Here is a 12,011-nt window from a genome sequence, read left to right as displayed (position 1 = left end):
GAGTATGCAAACCAGTTCTGAATAATGTTCCTATGCTATTTTGTAATTTTTTGTCAGGAAGCAACTATTTCCATTGTCTAAAGTCACTTTTTTAGCTTATCATTAAAAGTACTCAATAAAGTACGGCACAAGAATGCTAAAAAATTCTAAAAGCCTTCAAATACTCTTCCCATACTTTGCTGTGATACTAGTATCACTGTTTTTACTATGGGGGCCTACAAGAATCATGGGGAAGGATTCTATCAGTGAGTGTAGTGACAGAACAAGGGACAATGGTTTTATACTGTTAGAGAACAGGGTTAGATCAGATATTAGGAAGAAATTCTTCCCTGTGAGGGTGATGAGGCCCTGGCATAGGTTGCCCAGCAATGTTGTGGCTGCCCCATCACTGGAAGTGTTCAAGGCCAGGTTAGATGGGGCTTTGAGCGGCCTGGTCTAGTGAAAGGTGTTTCTGTCCATGGCGGTGGATTGGAACTGGATAATCTTTATGGTCCTTTCCAACTGTCGTGGTTTCACGCTGGCACAATGCCAGTGCCCCCATGAAAATATATGCTCCCTGGTGTCTGCTGTGAGATGTGTTTAGGACTAGAGCAAAGCAGGCTCCAACTTAGGAATAAAGAAGAAAAACTTAATTAGCCTACAACTATATATAAAAAGAAACACACACAGAACTCAGAATGAAAACCTTCCAAAGGACATTCCTCCTCCCCCCACCAAATTTCCAATATATCCACCCCTCAGATCATCAACTCTCAGTCCGTCACCACCCTTTAGATAATCAGTTCTCAGTTCATCAAGAAGAGAGGAGTCCATCTTGCACCATAGGCTTCCCCTGGAAACACAGTTGAGACCTCTTGTGTTGCTATGTCACTCATGGCACTGCCTGGAGATCATTTGCCATCGTGACATCTTCCTTCCATGCCCAGTGCTCTCACCACTGCATATGGACCAGAGCTGCTTCTAGGGTTCCCCTTTTAAGGATGCTTTGCTCAGTTCCAAAAAGAAGCACAGTCTCTCACTTTCGGGACACCTGTTCCTCCCAAATTCACCCCCTGGGGCCGAGGGGTCTTGAGAAGAGAGGTCTTCTTCCCTGAAGATCAAGGGCACCACCACCCTCCTCACCCATCATCTCTGCTCACATACTCCTTCACATAACATCACTGCACTCTCTTGGCTCCAAGCCATTGCCTCCCCCCTAAATGCAGTCTCTGTGTCACAGGAAAAATGGTTCTGTCCATGGCTGTACAAGAAAAGTCCAGCCAAAGGCCACTCCCTCATCCCTCCCACCTAAGATTCTTCTCAACTTCTCTTGTGGCCCATTTCCTCTTATCTCATCTCTAGCTCTCTTCTCATTCAACTCCAGGAGGATCAGCATTTGCACGGTTTCCATTATTCAAGAAAAGGGTTAAAAATCTCAGGCTCTGCTTGTCTAGAACTCCCATGGCTGCCCTGCCAGGCACCTTCTCACCACACCCCACCCCCCATCTCCTTCTCAGCTGGCCATGCTATCAAATTTCAAGGTGGCACAGCACTAGCACCAGCTCTCTCTCTCTCTCTCTCACTCCTGGAGGGGGGGGCAGTGGCAGGGCTGCCCGATGCCTCTCAGTGTTCCTCCACACTTCCATCCTGCAGGGGCCTTCACCTCCCTTCTCTGTCCAAGGCCTGGCCTACCTCACCCGGCCGCATGGCTTCCCCTCCCCCGCCCAATGTGCAGCTGGGCAGGGGAGGTCTGACCTCTTTCACAGACAGAACCCAAGAGAAAGTTTTCCTGGGAGTTCTCTGCTTTTAACCCCCCGTGTTCTCAGAGGCGTATTCATGTCCTCAGTTGCCACACAAGGTGCCAATATTCAAATCTGAGCACCTATTGGTTTGACCACAGCATCCCAAAAAACTCACTTCCTTTTCAAACCAGGACACCAACCCAAAACATTTTATGATTTCCAGACTGTGTATATGGCTCTTATACCACTGAGTGTAAGTAGCCTTTTCAATCTACTGCTGTCTAACTTCATGGAGCATATATTATAAAATGTGCTTAAAGACGAAATGACAGTGTGAGGAGAACCTTCAAACAGCCATTACTTTTTGTCATTCTGGTTTTGTCTTTGTGGCAAATAACTGAATACAACAAAAGTGTTGATTTTCAAGCCATCTGGGGAAAAATGCCAAATCACTTCAGTTGTATTAATTAACCTTGCTTGCAATGATGTCCTGGGGTGACTTTATGATGCTGGTATCCCCATCATCTGTTCTCTTGCCCAGAAATGGGTCTTGTAGCTAGCTTTAAGCTAGGCCCAGAGAGATAGAGGGTGAAGCGGAGGGAGAAGCAGCATGCAGTTTACAGACAAATAGATAGGACATTTTTCAAATTTTCCAAGCTGTAATCTGTTCATAACTCAGAACAGAGCAGTATTTTTGTTGCCATCAGTTCTTAATCACAATAATGACCTTTTAGGAAGCACTTGCAATTTAGTGCATTTCATAGAATCACAGAATGGTTTGGATTGGAAAGAACCTTAAAAATCACCTAGTTCCAACCTCCCCCACATGGGCAAGAACACCTTCTGCTAGACCAGGTTGGTTGGAGCCCTATCCAGACTAGTCTTGAACATTGCCAGAAATGGGGAGGAGTCTATAACCTCTCTGGGCAACCTGTGCCAGGCCCTCACCACCCTCAAGGTAAAGAATTTCTTCCAAATACCTAATCTAAACCTACCCTCCTTCAGCATAATACCATTCCTCCTGTTCTTATCACTCTATGCCCTTGTAAAAAGGCCTTCTTGAGCTCTCTCGGAACCCCTTTAAGTACTGGAAGGTGCTAGAAGGTCTTGAATACTTCACTTCTCCAGTTTGAACAGCCCCAACTCTCTCTGCCTGTCTTTATAGAAGAGGAGCTCCAGCCCTCTGAGCATCTTTGTGGCCTCCCCTGGGCTTGCTCCAACAGGTCCATGTCTTTCTTGTGTTGGGACCCCAGTGCTGGACACAGTTTTTCAGGTGGGGTCTCAAGAGAGCGGAATAGAAGGGGAGAATCCCCTCTCTCCACCTTCTGCCCATGCTGCCTTGGATGCCGCCCTGTAGGAATGCAGTTCTGTAGAAAGGGATATGTTTGTTGCAAATCTTGCATCCCTGAAATGCATAAGGATAATATAGGTTGTCCCATTCTACTTAATTTTGTGAACAAAATGGTATTCTGAAGGAGAATTTGTTTTCTTAATTTTAAATCAATGTGTGATGAAAGGTAGCTGCATGGACTTCCATGAGGCTTCTAAAATGAGTGGAAGGACCAACTGTTTCAGAAATGAGCTGCATGGAAGAATGCAAAAATTACTGTTTTGGAAGTTGCAAGCACTTTCTCTAAATTGCTTTGGAAGTCATGTACAAGAAACTGATGTAGCCATGGTATATTTAGCCTTTCTGCTTATGCAGGTATTTGATTATTTTTTGTTTAAGGGAGTTTAAATTTTAACAGCAAGCTTAAAGATTTGACACTGAATCTCTGAATTACCATTCATACTTGGAAAAAGTGAGACTTTTTTTTCCCCTGTTATGAGTTCTACTTAATTGCATCCTGTCAGATAATCAATATTTGAAAGAGTAGCTTTTTTATGGTACTGGATATAAAAAGTATTTCCATCTTACCAAGTGTGTAATTGTACTCTTTTATTCAAAAGGAGAAGGGGGGAGTGGTAAAATAATTTTTAAATCCCCCCTCTATTCTCAGGAAACTGTTTATTATCTTGGGTCTCTTTCTATAGTTTCTTGGTAATAATGTTCTCACTTAAACTGGGAAAAAACTTAGAATCTGAATCATCTAGCAATGAGAAATAAGTCTTGGCTTATTCTCACTATAGCCTTAAGTAGTCTTTTATACCTGTTTCTTCCCATTGCCCCAAAGAAACAAAATTACTCTGGGAGCATAGTTTATTTTTGCAAACACACGTTGCAATGTTGATAGCTTCTTCACTTAAAACTTACACAAGATTGTGTTTGTTTTTTTTTTTTTTTTTTGTGTAGTATATGCTTCAAAGGACCCAGGACCAAGATGAAAATGTTGCTTTGGAGGCTTGTGAGTTTTGGCTGACTTTGGCTGAACAGCCAATTTGTAAAGATGTATTATGTCGGCATCTTGCTAAGTAAGTATTAAGAGTTAGAACCAGTCATTTTGAAATAGTCATCCTTAAACTTCAGTTAACTTTTTCCTGGTTACTCTTTTGGAGACTGTATCTAGCTTGCTGTATGCTTGGGAGGAGTTTCTTCTAGCTAGTTCTTGTACATATTAAAAACGGCTGTATCACAGAGGTCACTGAAAAGACTTTTGACATTTCAGACTTGGCTCCTGAGGCAACGTAAACTGTGGCACTGGTACTTTATCTCAAGCCTAACATCCTGTTAAGTATCAGATGGAGGCAAAGGTATACTAACATGTGCTTGAGCTTAAACAAACATTTCCATGTGACGTTACCTATAATATCTGGTGTACCGTGAACATGTTTTCTTGACAACTGCTATTGTGAGCATTTCTGTGCAATGCTTCTATGTGAATAGTCATGCCAGGGATTTCTCATCTTTATGAAGAGATAACAAAATGACAAGATCATTTAGATTTAGGAATCAATTTCATATCAATTGCCAGAGCAATTTAAACTTGAAAGCATGTTTAATGTGTTTTTCATGCTTCTTCAGACTGACAGTAGTTTTTTAAGCTCCAAAAACTTTTTTGTAAGTTTCAAAAATTATCATAAGATTTAAAATGTAGATCCTTGATTGAATGGGAATTGAACACCCATGCTTGAGATTTGAACATCTGCATGTCTTCAACTGTGCTAATAACCTATTTCCAGACTAAAGACTTTTTCAATAGGAAACAGATTCTTCAGTGTCCCCAGTAAATGAGGACCCAATTTTTGATATATGCTTGGAAGGTTTTTGAAAACACTAACACAGTTCTGTCTGTGATTCTGCTCTTCCAGTGAAAGTGTGGAGAGAAGAGATGCATTATTTTCAGCAAAAACAACCATTTTAGATGTAAAGCAATTGTTAAAAAAAGGGAGGGACTTCCCAAATTTCAGTTTTCATAAGCATTTAGAAAACAGAATGGAGATTAAAGCAGCTGCTGTAGCAGTACAGGAATAGGATTTGAAAAGAGAAGAACCAATGTTAGAAGAAATCACTTTTCACTTTTAAAATGTTTTTACTTAAATCCTACTCTTATAGCTAAAAATACAAAAGAATGATAGCACAGTTCTTGATTCTACCTACCTCCTTCCCAACACACATATTAATACTAGTCACCTTCTCAGTATAAATTGTAAACCTCTTCTGTCCTACATGAACATTGACATTACAACAGCTTCATCCTTGGTTTTTGGGCTTTTTTTAAGAAGCTTTTAAATTTCTAGTAAAACAGATAAGAGTAACATTACATATCTTTTATCTTTCAGTGTCATTTTTGTTGAAAGCAACTTGTTTGTTGGTGAGTCTTTTTGATTAAGGAGCTATATAAATTTGACAAAACTTGATTATAACCTTAGGGGGTTTTTTATATTAGATTAAGTGGAGCAAGATCTTCTAAAAACCTGTTCAATATCTTGTTCCATTTTGCTCCTGTAGGTTTTTGATAAAATTTATACCTCCTGCATGCTTCATGAAGTATGCTGCAGAAATGCCAAGTAATGGGTGTTAATCTGACTACTTAGTGTTCTTTCATTGAAAGTTCAGAAGGTAATTGTTGTGAACAAGTGGTTTCAGCTTCTCAGACTCACCATCAAAGGTACTGGCAAAAAGCAAGTTTTAATATGTATTTGTGAAAGTGTGACTTTACAGTTTGATGGCAAGATTCACTCTATTACTACATAGAAGAAGCATACATAGGAAAATTGGATTAGAATCAATTTAGAATTATTTGCATGGAGACCAGGAATGCAAACAGGGATAAGGGTGCAAAGGATATGTATACAAAACATAAGGGTGCAGAAGACTTTAGCAGCACTTAATCATTGACTAATTTAACATTTGAAAAGTGATTCAGTAGGATTTATTACAGTTATAACAGTGACTAAATTATAGATTCACTCTAAAAAGCATTCATACCATAATCAATTTACACATGCACAGGTAAACTCATGTCTACACCTATTTCTGTATGTGTAAATATACCTATCAGTATACCTATCAGTGAAATACGTCCATTTCCTTTGCGTTTCCCAACAGGCAAGGGTTGCACCTATGGGAGCATGGAAATGGGGGGGAAATATCAGCCTAGGCCTCATCATCAGTGATGGTCCTTTGAGTATCACAAACTTGATGGTTTATGAGCTCTGAGAGACCCCACTCAGAGGGAGGTGCTGACTCAGGCCACTGCAGTCCAGGAGAGCTCAAAGGGCCTCACTGACCCAAGTTGGTAACTACTGGGCTTTTTTCCTAGAAAGTCCAGTAACAATGGTACCATTCCGCTTGGGCTGTGATTAATTTTAAAAAGGTTTTGTAACAATGATACCACTTCACTTGGGCTATGAATCAGGTAAATTATTTACCAAGGCTGACAAGGATAACTGCATATCCTTGTTCTTCACTTTGGTCAGGCAGATGATGTTCCTGTCATGGTCAGTGTTGTTCCCACCTATATCATGCAAGAGCTCCTGGCACAGTCAGAGATGCTTCAGTGCCCAAGTGGTACGGTCAAGGGATGCTTCACTGCTCAGCTGGTTCAGTAAAGATTTGTCCGGAGTTTCTGAGGTCATAGGGCAGGCCCAAGGATGGGGGGGATGCACCACCACAAAGCCCCCATGACTAAAATCAATCTCTCTTGCTCCACAGAGCAGTGGTGTGGTTGCCTCTTGCCTCTGTGCCTATACACAGGTTAATGCCATGTTCCAGTTGTAATTTGAGGGAAATTTTTGTTTAGTTCATATTGCCATTGAGATGCATGACTATTATTGCTGGTCTGAATACCTTCAGAAACAATACTTCTCGGCTGCAGAATATAGAGAGACTGAGTCTGTTGCTGTTGCTTGGTCAGTCCATGGTGATTTTAGTATTCACTTGATTTGGCATGTAATACATATATTTATTTTTAGGGTTTAATTTTTGTAGTGAATGTGTTTATATGTGAAATACTTGACTTTTTTTCCCCTTGTCCTTTTTTTTTGCCATACAACATAACCATTGGGGACCCATGGCCATAACCAGTTTAATAACTAAGTAAAGTTCTAATAAAGACTAATGATGACTAATGTCAAGATCTCTGCAAAGTCAGGGACTTGTCTTAAGGAGTGATACTTGAAGTAATGACAAAAGGATAGGAGGGCTCGATGTAGTTAGACACCCATCCTTAAGAGTAGCAAGGTAGAATTTTCAGCCACAGGTAAGTAAAGTGACAAATGGTATACAGGAGAGCCAACATACTAACTTGTTTATCAAACATATTTTGGAAGTGTGACTTCTTACTTAAAAGCTTTTGACTTAATTTCTGAAAGGTACTTCAAAATAGATTTCATCATGTGGAAGAATATCCTATTTTTAAAGTGTAAAACTCAATTGTGCCATCTGGCTACATCTAGTTAGAAATTAACACTTTTTCATATTACAAAGTATTAATGAACTGAATGAAATGGAGTATGGTTAAGGTGCTGACTTGTTATTAGGCTAAGTTTTTGTCTGGGATTTTTTGTGTTGGTTTTCTTTTGTTGTTGTTGAGGGGAGGGGAAGTGTGGTTACAGCCAAAATTATTGACCAGCTAACTGAAAACCAGCTTGCTTTATTTATGTGTTATTTTGACATAGAATCATAGAATCTCTTAAGTTGGAAGGGACCCATAAGGATCATCAAAACCAACTCCCTGCTGCTTGCAGGACTATCTAACACTAAATCATATGACTAAGAGTGTTGTCCAGATGCTCCTTGAACTCTTGCCAGGCTTGGTGCCATGACCACTTCTCTAGGGAGCTTGTTCAAGTGACTTGACCACCCTCTCAGTGAAGAACCTTTTCCTAATGTCCCATCTGAACTTGCCCTGATGTGGCTTCATTCCATACCCTTGGGTCCTGTCACTGGTCACTAGACAGAGGAGATCAGCACCTCCCCCTCCACTGGCCCCGTTGAGGAAGTTGTAGATTGCAATGAGGTCACCCCTCAGCCTTCTCTTCTCCAGGCTGAACAGACCAAGTGACCTCACCCACTCCTCATAAGTCTTGCCCTTGCGACCCTTCACCATCTTCTTTGGATGCTCTCTAATAGCTTTATATCTTTCTTATATTGTGGTGCCCAAAACTGCACACAGCACTCAAGGTGAGGCTGCACCAGTGCAGAGCAGAGTGGAACAATCACCTCCCTTGCCCAGCTGTTGATGCTGTGCCTGATGCACCTTAGGATATGGTTGGCCCTCCTGGCTGCCAGAGCACTGCTGACTCACATTCAACTTGCCATCGACCAGAACCCTCAGGTTCCTTTCTGTAGTGCTGCTCTCCAGCCTCTTGTTCTCCTGTTTGTACATCCAGGGTTGCCCCATCTCAGGTGCAGAATCCAGCACTTTTCTTTGTGAAACTCCATATGGTTGGTGATTGCCCAGCTCTCTCATTTGTCTGTCTCTCTGCAGGGTGCTTCTGCCTCCAGGGAGTCCACAGCTCCTCCTACTTCTGTATCATCAGCAAACCTTCTTAATGTACATTTGATTCCTGCTTCCAGATCATTTATAAAAACATTAAAGAGCACTGGCCCTAAAATTGAACCCTGGGGAATATACGGATAACCAGTTGCCAGTCTGATGTGACCCCATTTGCTATAACCCTTTGAGTCTGACTTGTCAGCCAGTTGTTCACTCAATCTATTATAAACCTTTCTAGCTGTGTGCTGGACATTTTGTGCAGAAGGATGCTGTGAGAAAGAGTATTGAAAGCTTTGCTAAAAATCCAAAAATCCTCACATCTACTGATGTCCCTTTGTCAGCTAGATGGGTGACCTTGTAAAAGGAAACTAAGTTGGTTAAGCAGGACTTCCGTCTCGTGAACCCATGCTGGCTGTGACCAATGACTGCGTTGTCTCTCAGGTGTTTTTCAATAAGTCCCAGAATTAATTTCCCCATAATTTTATCAGGTGCTGAAGTGAGACTGACAGGCCTGTAGTTACCAGGGTCTTCCTTCTTGACATGTATCAATATTTCTTTGTAGACTGATACCTGTGCTGGTAAATGGTATGAAATATTCAGAGATTGATATTATTCTGTTAAAGGTAAGCATTCCTTTCTTTTATACTCAGTAAGAATATCTGGTTAGCTTCTGACTTGTAAATCAGAATGGTTGAGCTGGTAGACCAGATCTGGTCTGCCATCTATTCAATGGAGATTTAGCTTTCTGGGGCAAGGTGTGCTGTTCCAAAAACTGAATGCGACTGCTGCCATGTTTGTTGGAAAATAATCTGTGGGTTTTCCTGCTTTGCTCCTCTCTCCTTCCACCAAATTTTGGCAGAGCTGGGATACTTTTACCCATGAATGACTGCAGCAAAGCAGCCTATAAAGAAATTATCAGAATTAATTTTAATGCCCTTCTAGCTTGCACTACACAGCTTTTTCCATCACAACATTTTAGAATGTGTCTGTGTACTAGAATTTCTCTATCTCTTCTTCTTTCTAATTCCTTCCCATCAAGAGTAATTTCTTAACAATAAGAGTACTTTGTGCTTTTCTGTGAGATTACCTCTGTTGCTTCTGTTTTCCTGAAATTTTTCTGGTAAATACTGTATCACAATGCAGGAACAATGGCATTTTTAGTTAGCTAGACAGCACAAGTGGGATGTGAATTTCACACATGTTTATAAAATATTGAACTAAATTTTGCACTACATTCTTAACTTCCTTGAGCAATATGGTTGCACTGGTTTATCTGAGAAAACATTTTTTGACAGGGGGATGTTGAAGAAGATGAAGCTATTCCAGATAGTGAGCAGGACATAAGACCTCGTTTTCATCGTTCGCGGACAGTAGCTCAGCCACATGAAGAAGATCGTATTGAAGATGATGATGATGATGATGACAATGATCTTGATGATGATGATACTATTTCTGACTGGAATTTAAGTATGTCAAAGTAATGTGTAAAATGTTTTAAAATGTAGCTACTTGCATAATACAAGAACCACAGTAAACAAAGGAGTTTTTGTTTAAGAATACTGAGGTTTGCATTTGAATAGAAAATGATCTGCTGATATAATTGGTGTTTTGGGCAGAGGGGAGTCTTTCAGGTGATGCTTTGACTATGTAACTATTGAAAAATCTAGCCACCTCTAAACCTATTTTGAATATGGCCAATAGAGCTGCTTTCATCTACTAGATGCAATTCAACAGAAGCTTTGGATTTTTAATTTTAATTCTACAAGGTAATAAAAAAACATGTATTACTGTTTACTTTAGTAAAAGTCTTTGTGGTGAGTTGATCTTGGCTGGATGCCAGGTGCCCGCCAAGCCACTTTATATCACTCCCTTTACCAGGTGGACAGGGGAGAGAAAATGGAAAACAACTAGTAGATTGAGATAAGGCAGTTTACTAAAGCAAAAGTTAATGTGCACACAAAGAAAGAGGCAAGCAAAATAGGTTTATTTTCTCCTTCCCATCAGTGACCGATGTTCAGTACCTTCCCAGAAGCAAGGCTTCGGCACTCGTAGGGGTTGCTTCAGAAGGCAAACATTATAAATAATGAATGCCATCCCCTTCCTCCTCCCTCCCTTAACTTTTATATCTGAGCTGACATCATATGGTATGGGATATCCCTTGGGTCAGTTTGGGTCATCTGGCCTGGTTGTGTCCCCTCTCAGGATCTTGCCCATCCCTACCCTACTGATGGGGGGTGGAATGTTGAGACAGTGCTGATGCTATGCCAGCACTGCTCAGCAGTAACCAAAACACTGGTGTCTAAACAACACTTTACCAGCTCCAAATGCAAAGCACAGTGCTGTGAGGGCTGCTATGGGGAAATGAACTCCAGCTCAGCCAGATCCAATACAATCTTACACATTGTTCTTAGCTTAATAATGCTTTCTTTTAGTTCAGTCTTCCCTCTATATCTGGTTTGTGTTTGATTTTTTTCTTCCGCCTACATGCTACTACTGACCATTATTACCAGTAGTTCAGATGTAGTACAGATGAAGGTGCCTTGAAGCTTATGGATCAAACAATTTTGAGACATATCTAAATTTTGGAATAATATTAATACTGATACTGTTATTATTATTATAATTTAGAAGACAAAAGGCACAAATATATTTTCCCTTGTAAAGTATCTTTTTTATAGTTTTAAATTCATAATGCTATTCTTTTAGTCATTATGTGTAGAGATTGCAGAATTAAATCAATATTTCATGGAAAACATAACTGAAATGACAGGGTGCTGTGTGGTCCACAGTTTTGGTTAAGAAGATGAGGAAGCTAAAGCTCCCTAGGAAAGAGAGAGAACAGAACAGTTAAGAAATCTGTTTTGATATATGTTATCTGTAATTGACAGAATTTGGATTATCTGAATTTCAGAATTGTATGCCCTATTTCTTATCCAGTGTTCTATACTTGACTTCCAATTTGAACAGAGAGGTAATGTCAGCACAGCCTGACACAGCAGCACTGGTTAGTAATGAGACCTGGTAACTAAATATGGGAGTCCACCTTTTTTTCCTCTAGTAGAAAGCTAAAACAGTCTAAGCTGAAGCAGCAGGTGCTGGTCTTGGGGAGTCTATGGTGTTTTGTTTTTTAGTGGAGATCTGCTCTGAGTTGAAGGCTCATGTTTGATTTTATTCAAACCTGTTGGACATCATCTAGAAGCAGAGTAGAAAAAAGTTTGTATTTATTATCTATTCTAGTAGTTGCTACCTCCCAAGTGAAAAACTGTTGGTGTCTTGCTTGGGCCCACTAGCAGTTTAGATCCAGTTTAGGAATTTTGCATATTGCATTTGCTATGTATATTTTGCCTGATTACCTGTTTTGTATTTACTTTTGTTTCAGTTGAATCAAGGAACTGACATTGTAGTATAC

General features: G+C 40.4%; 1 protein-coding gene across 7 annotated transcripts in view; it reads left to right on the top strand.

Moving 5' to 3' along the window:
* Positions 1-12,011, top strand: part of LOC135460380 (transportin-1-like) — a 172,581-nt gene that overhangs the window by 92,885 nt on the left and 67,685 nt on the right. For all 7 annotated transcript variants that reach the window (XR_010443219.1, XM_064737177.1, XM_064737179.1 and 4 more), the window contains 3 exons: positions 4,015-4,133; positions 9,165-9,225; positions 9,898-10,069. Coding sequence is in view for 6 of the 7 variants with exons in the window: in XM_064737177.1 (XP_064593247.1) it covers positions 4,015-4,133; positions 9,165-9,225; positions 9,898-10,069 (352 nt within the window). In the remaining variant the exon portion in view is untranslated. The remainder of the gene's footprint in view (positions 1-4,014; positions 4,134-9,164; positions 9,226-9,897; positions 10,070-12,011) is intronic.

This window comes from Zonotrichia leucophrys, unplaced genomic scaffold (assembly GCF_028769735.1).
Source record: "Zonotrichia leucophrys gambelii isolate GWCS_2022_RI unplaced genomic scaffold, RI_Zleu_2.0 Scaffold_36_1286893, whole genome shotgun sequence".
NCBI classification, from domain to species: Eukaryota; Metazoa; Chordata; class Aves; order Passeriformes; family Passerellidae; genus Zonotrichia; species Zonotrichia leucophrys.
This window is presented reverse-complemented; position numbering and strand designations above follow the sequence as displayed.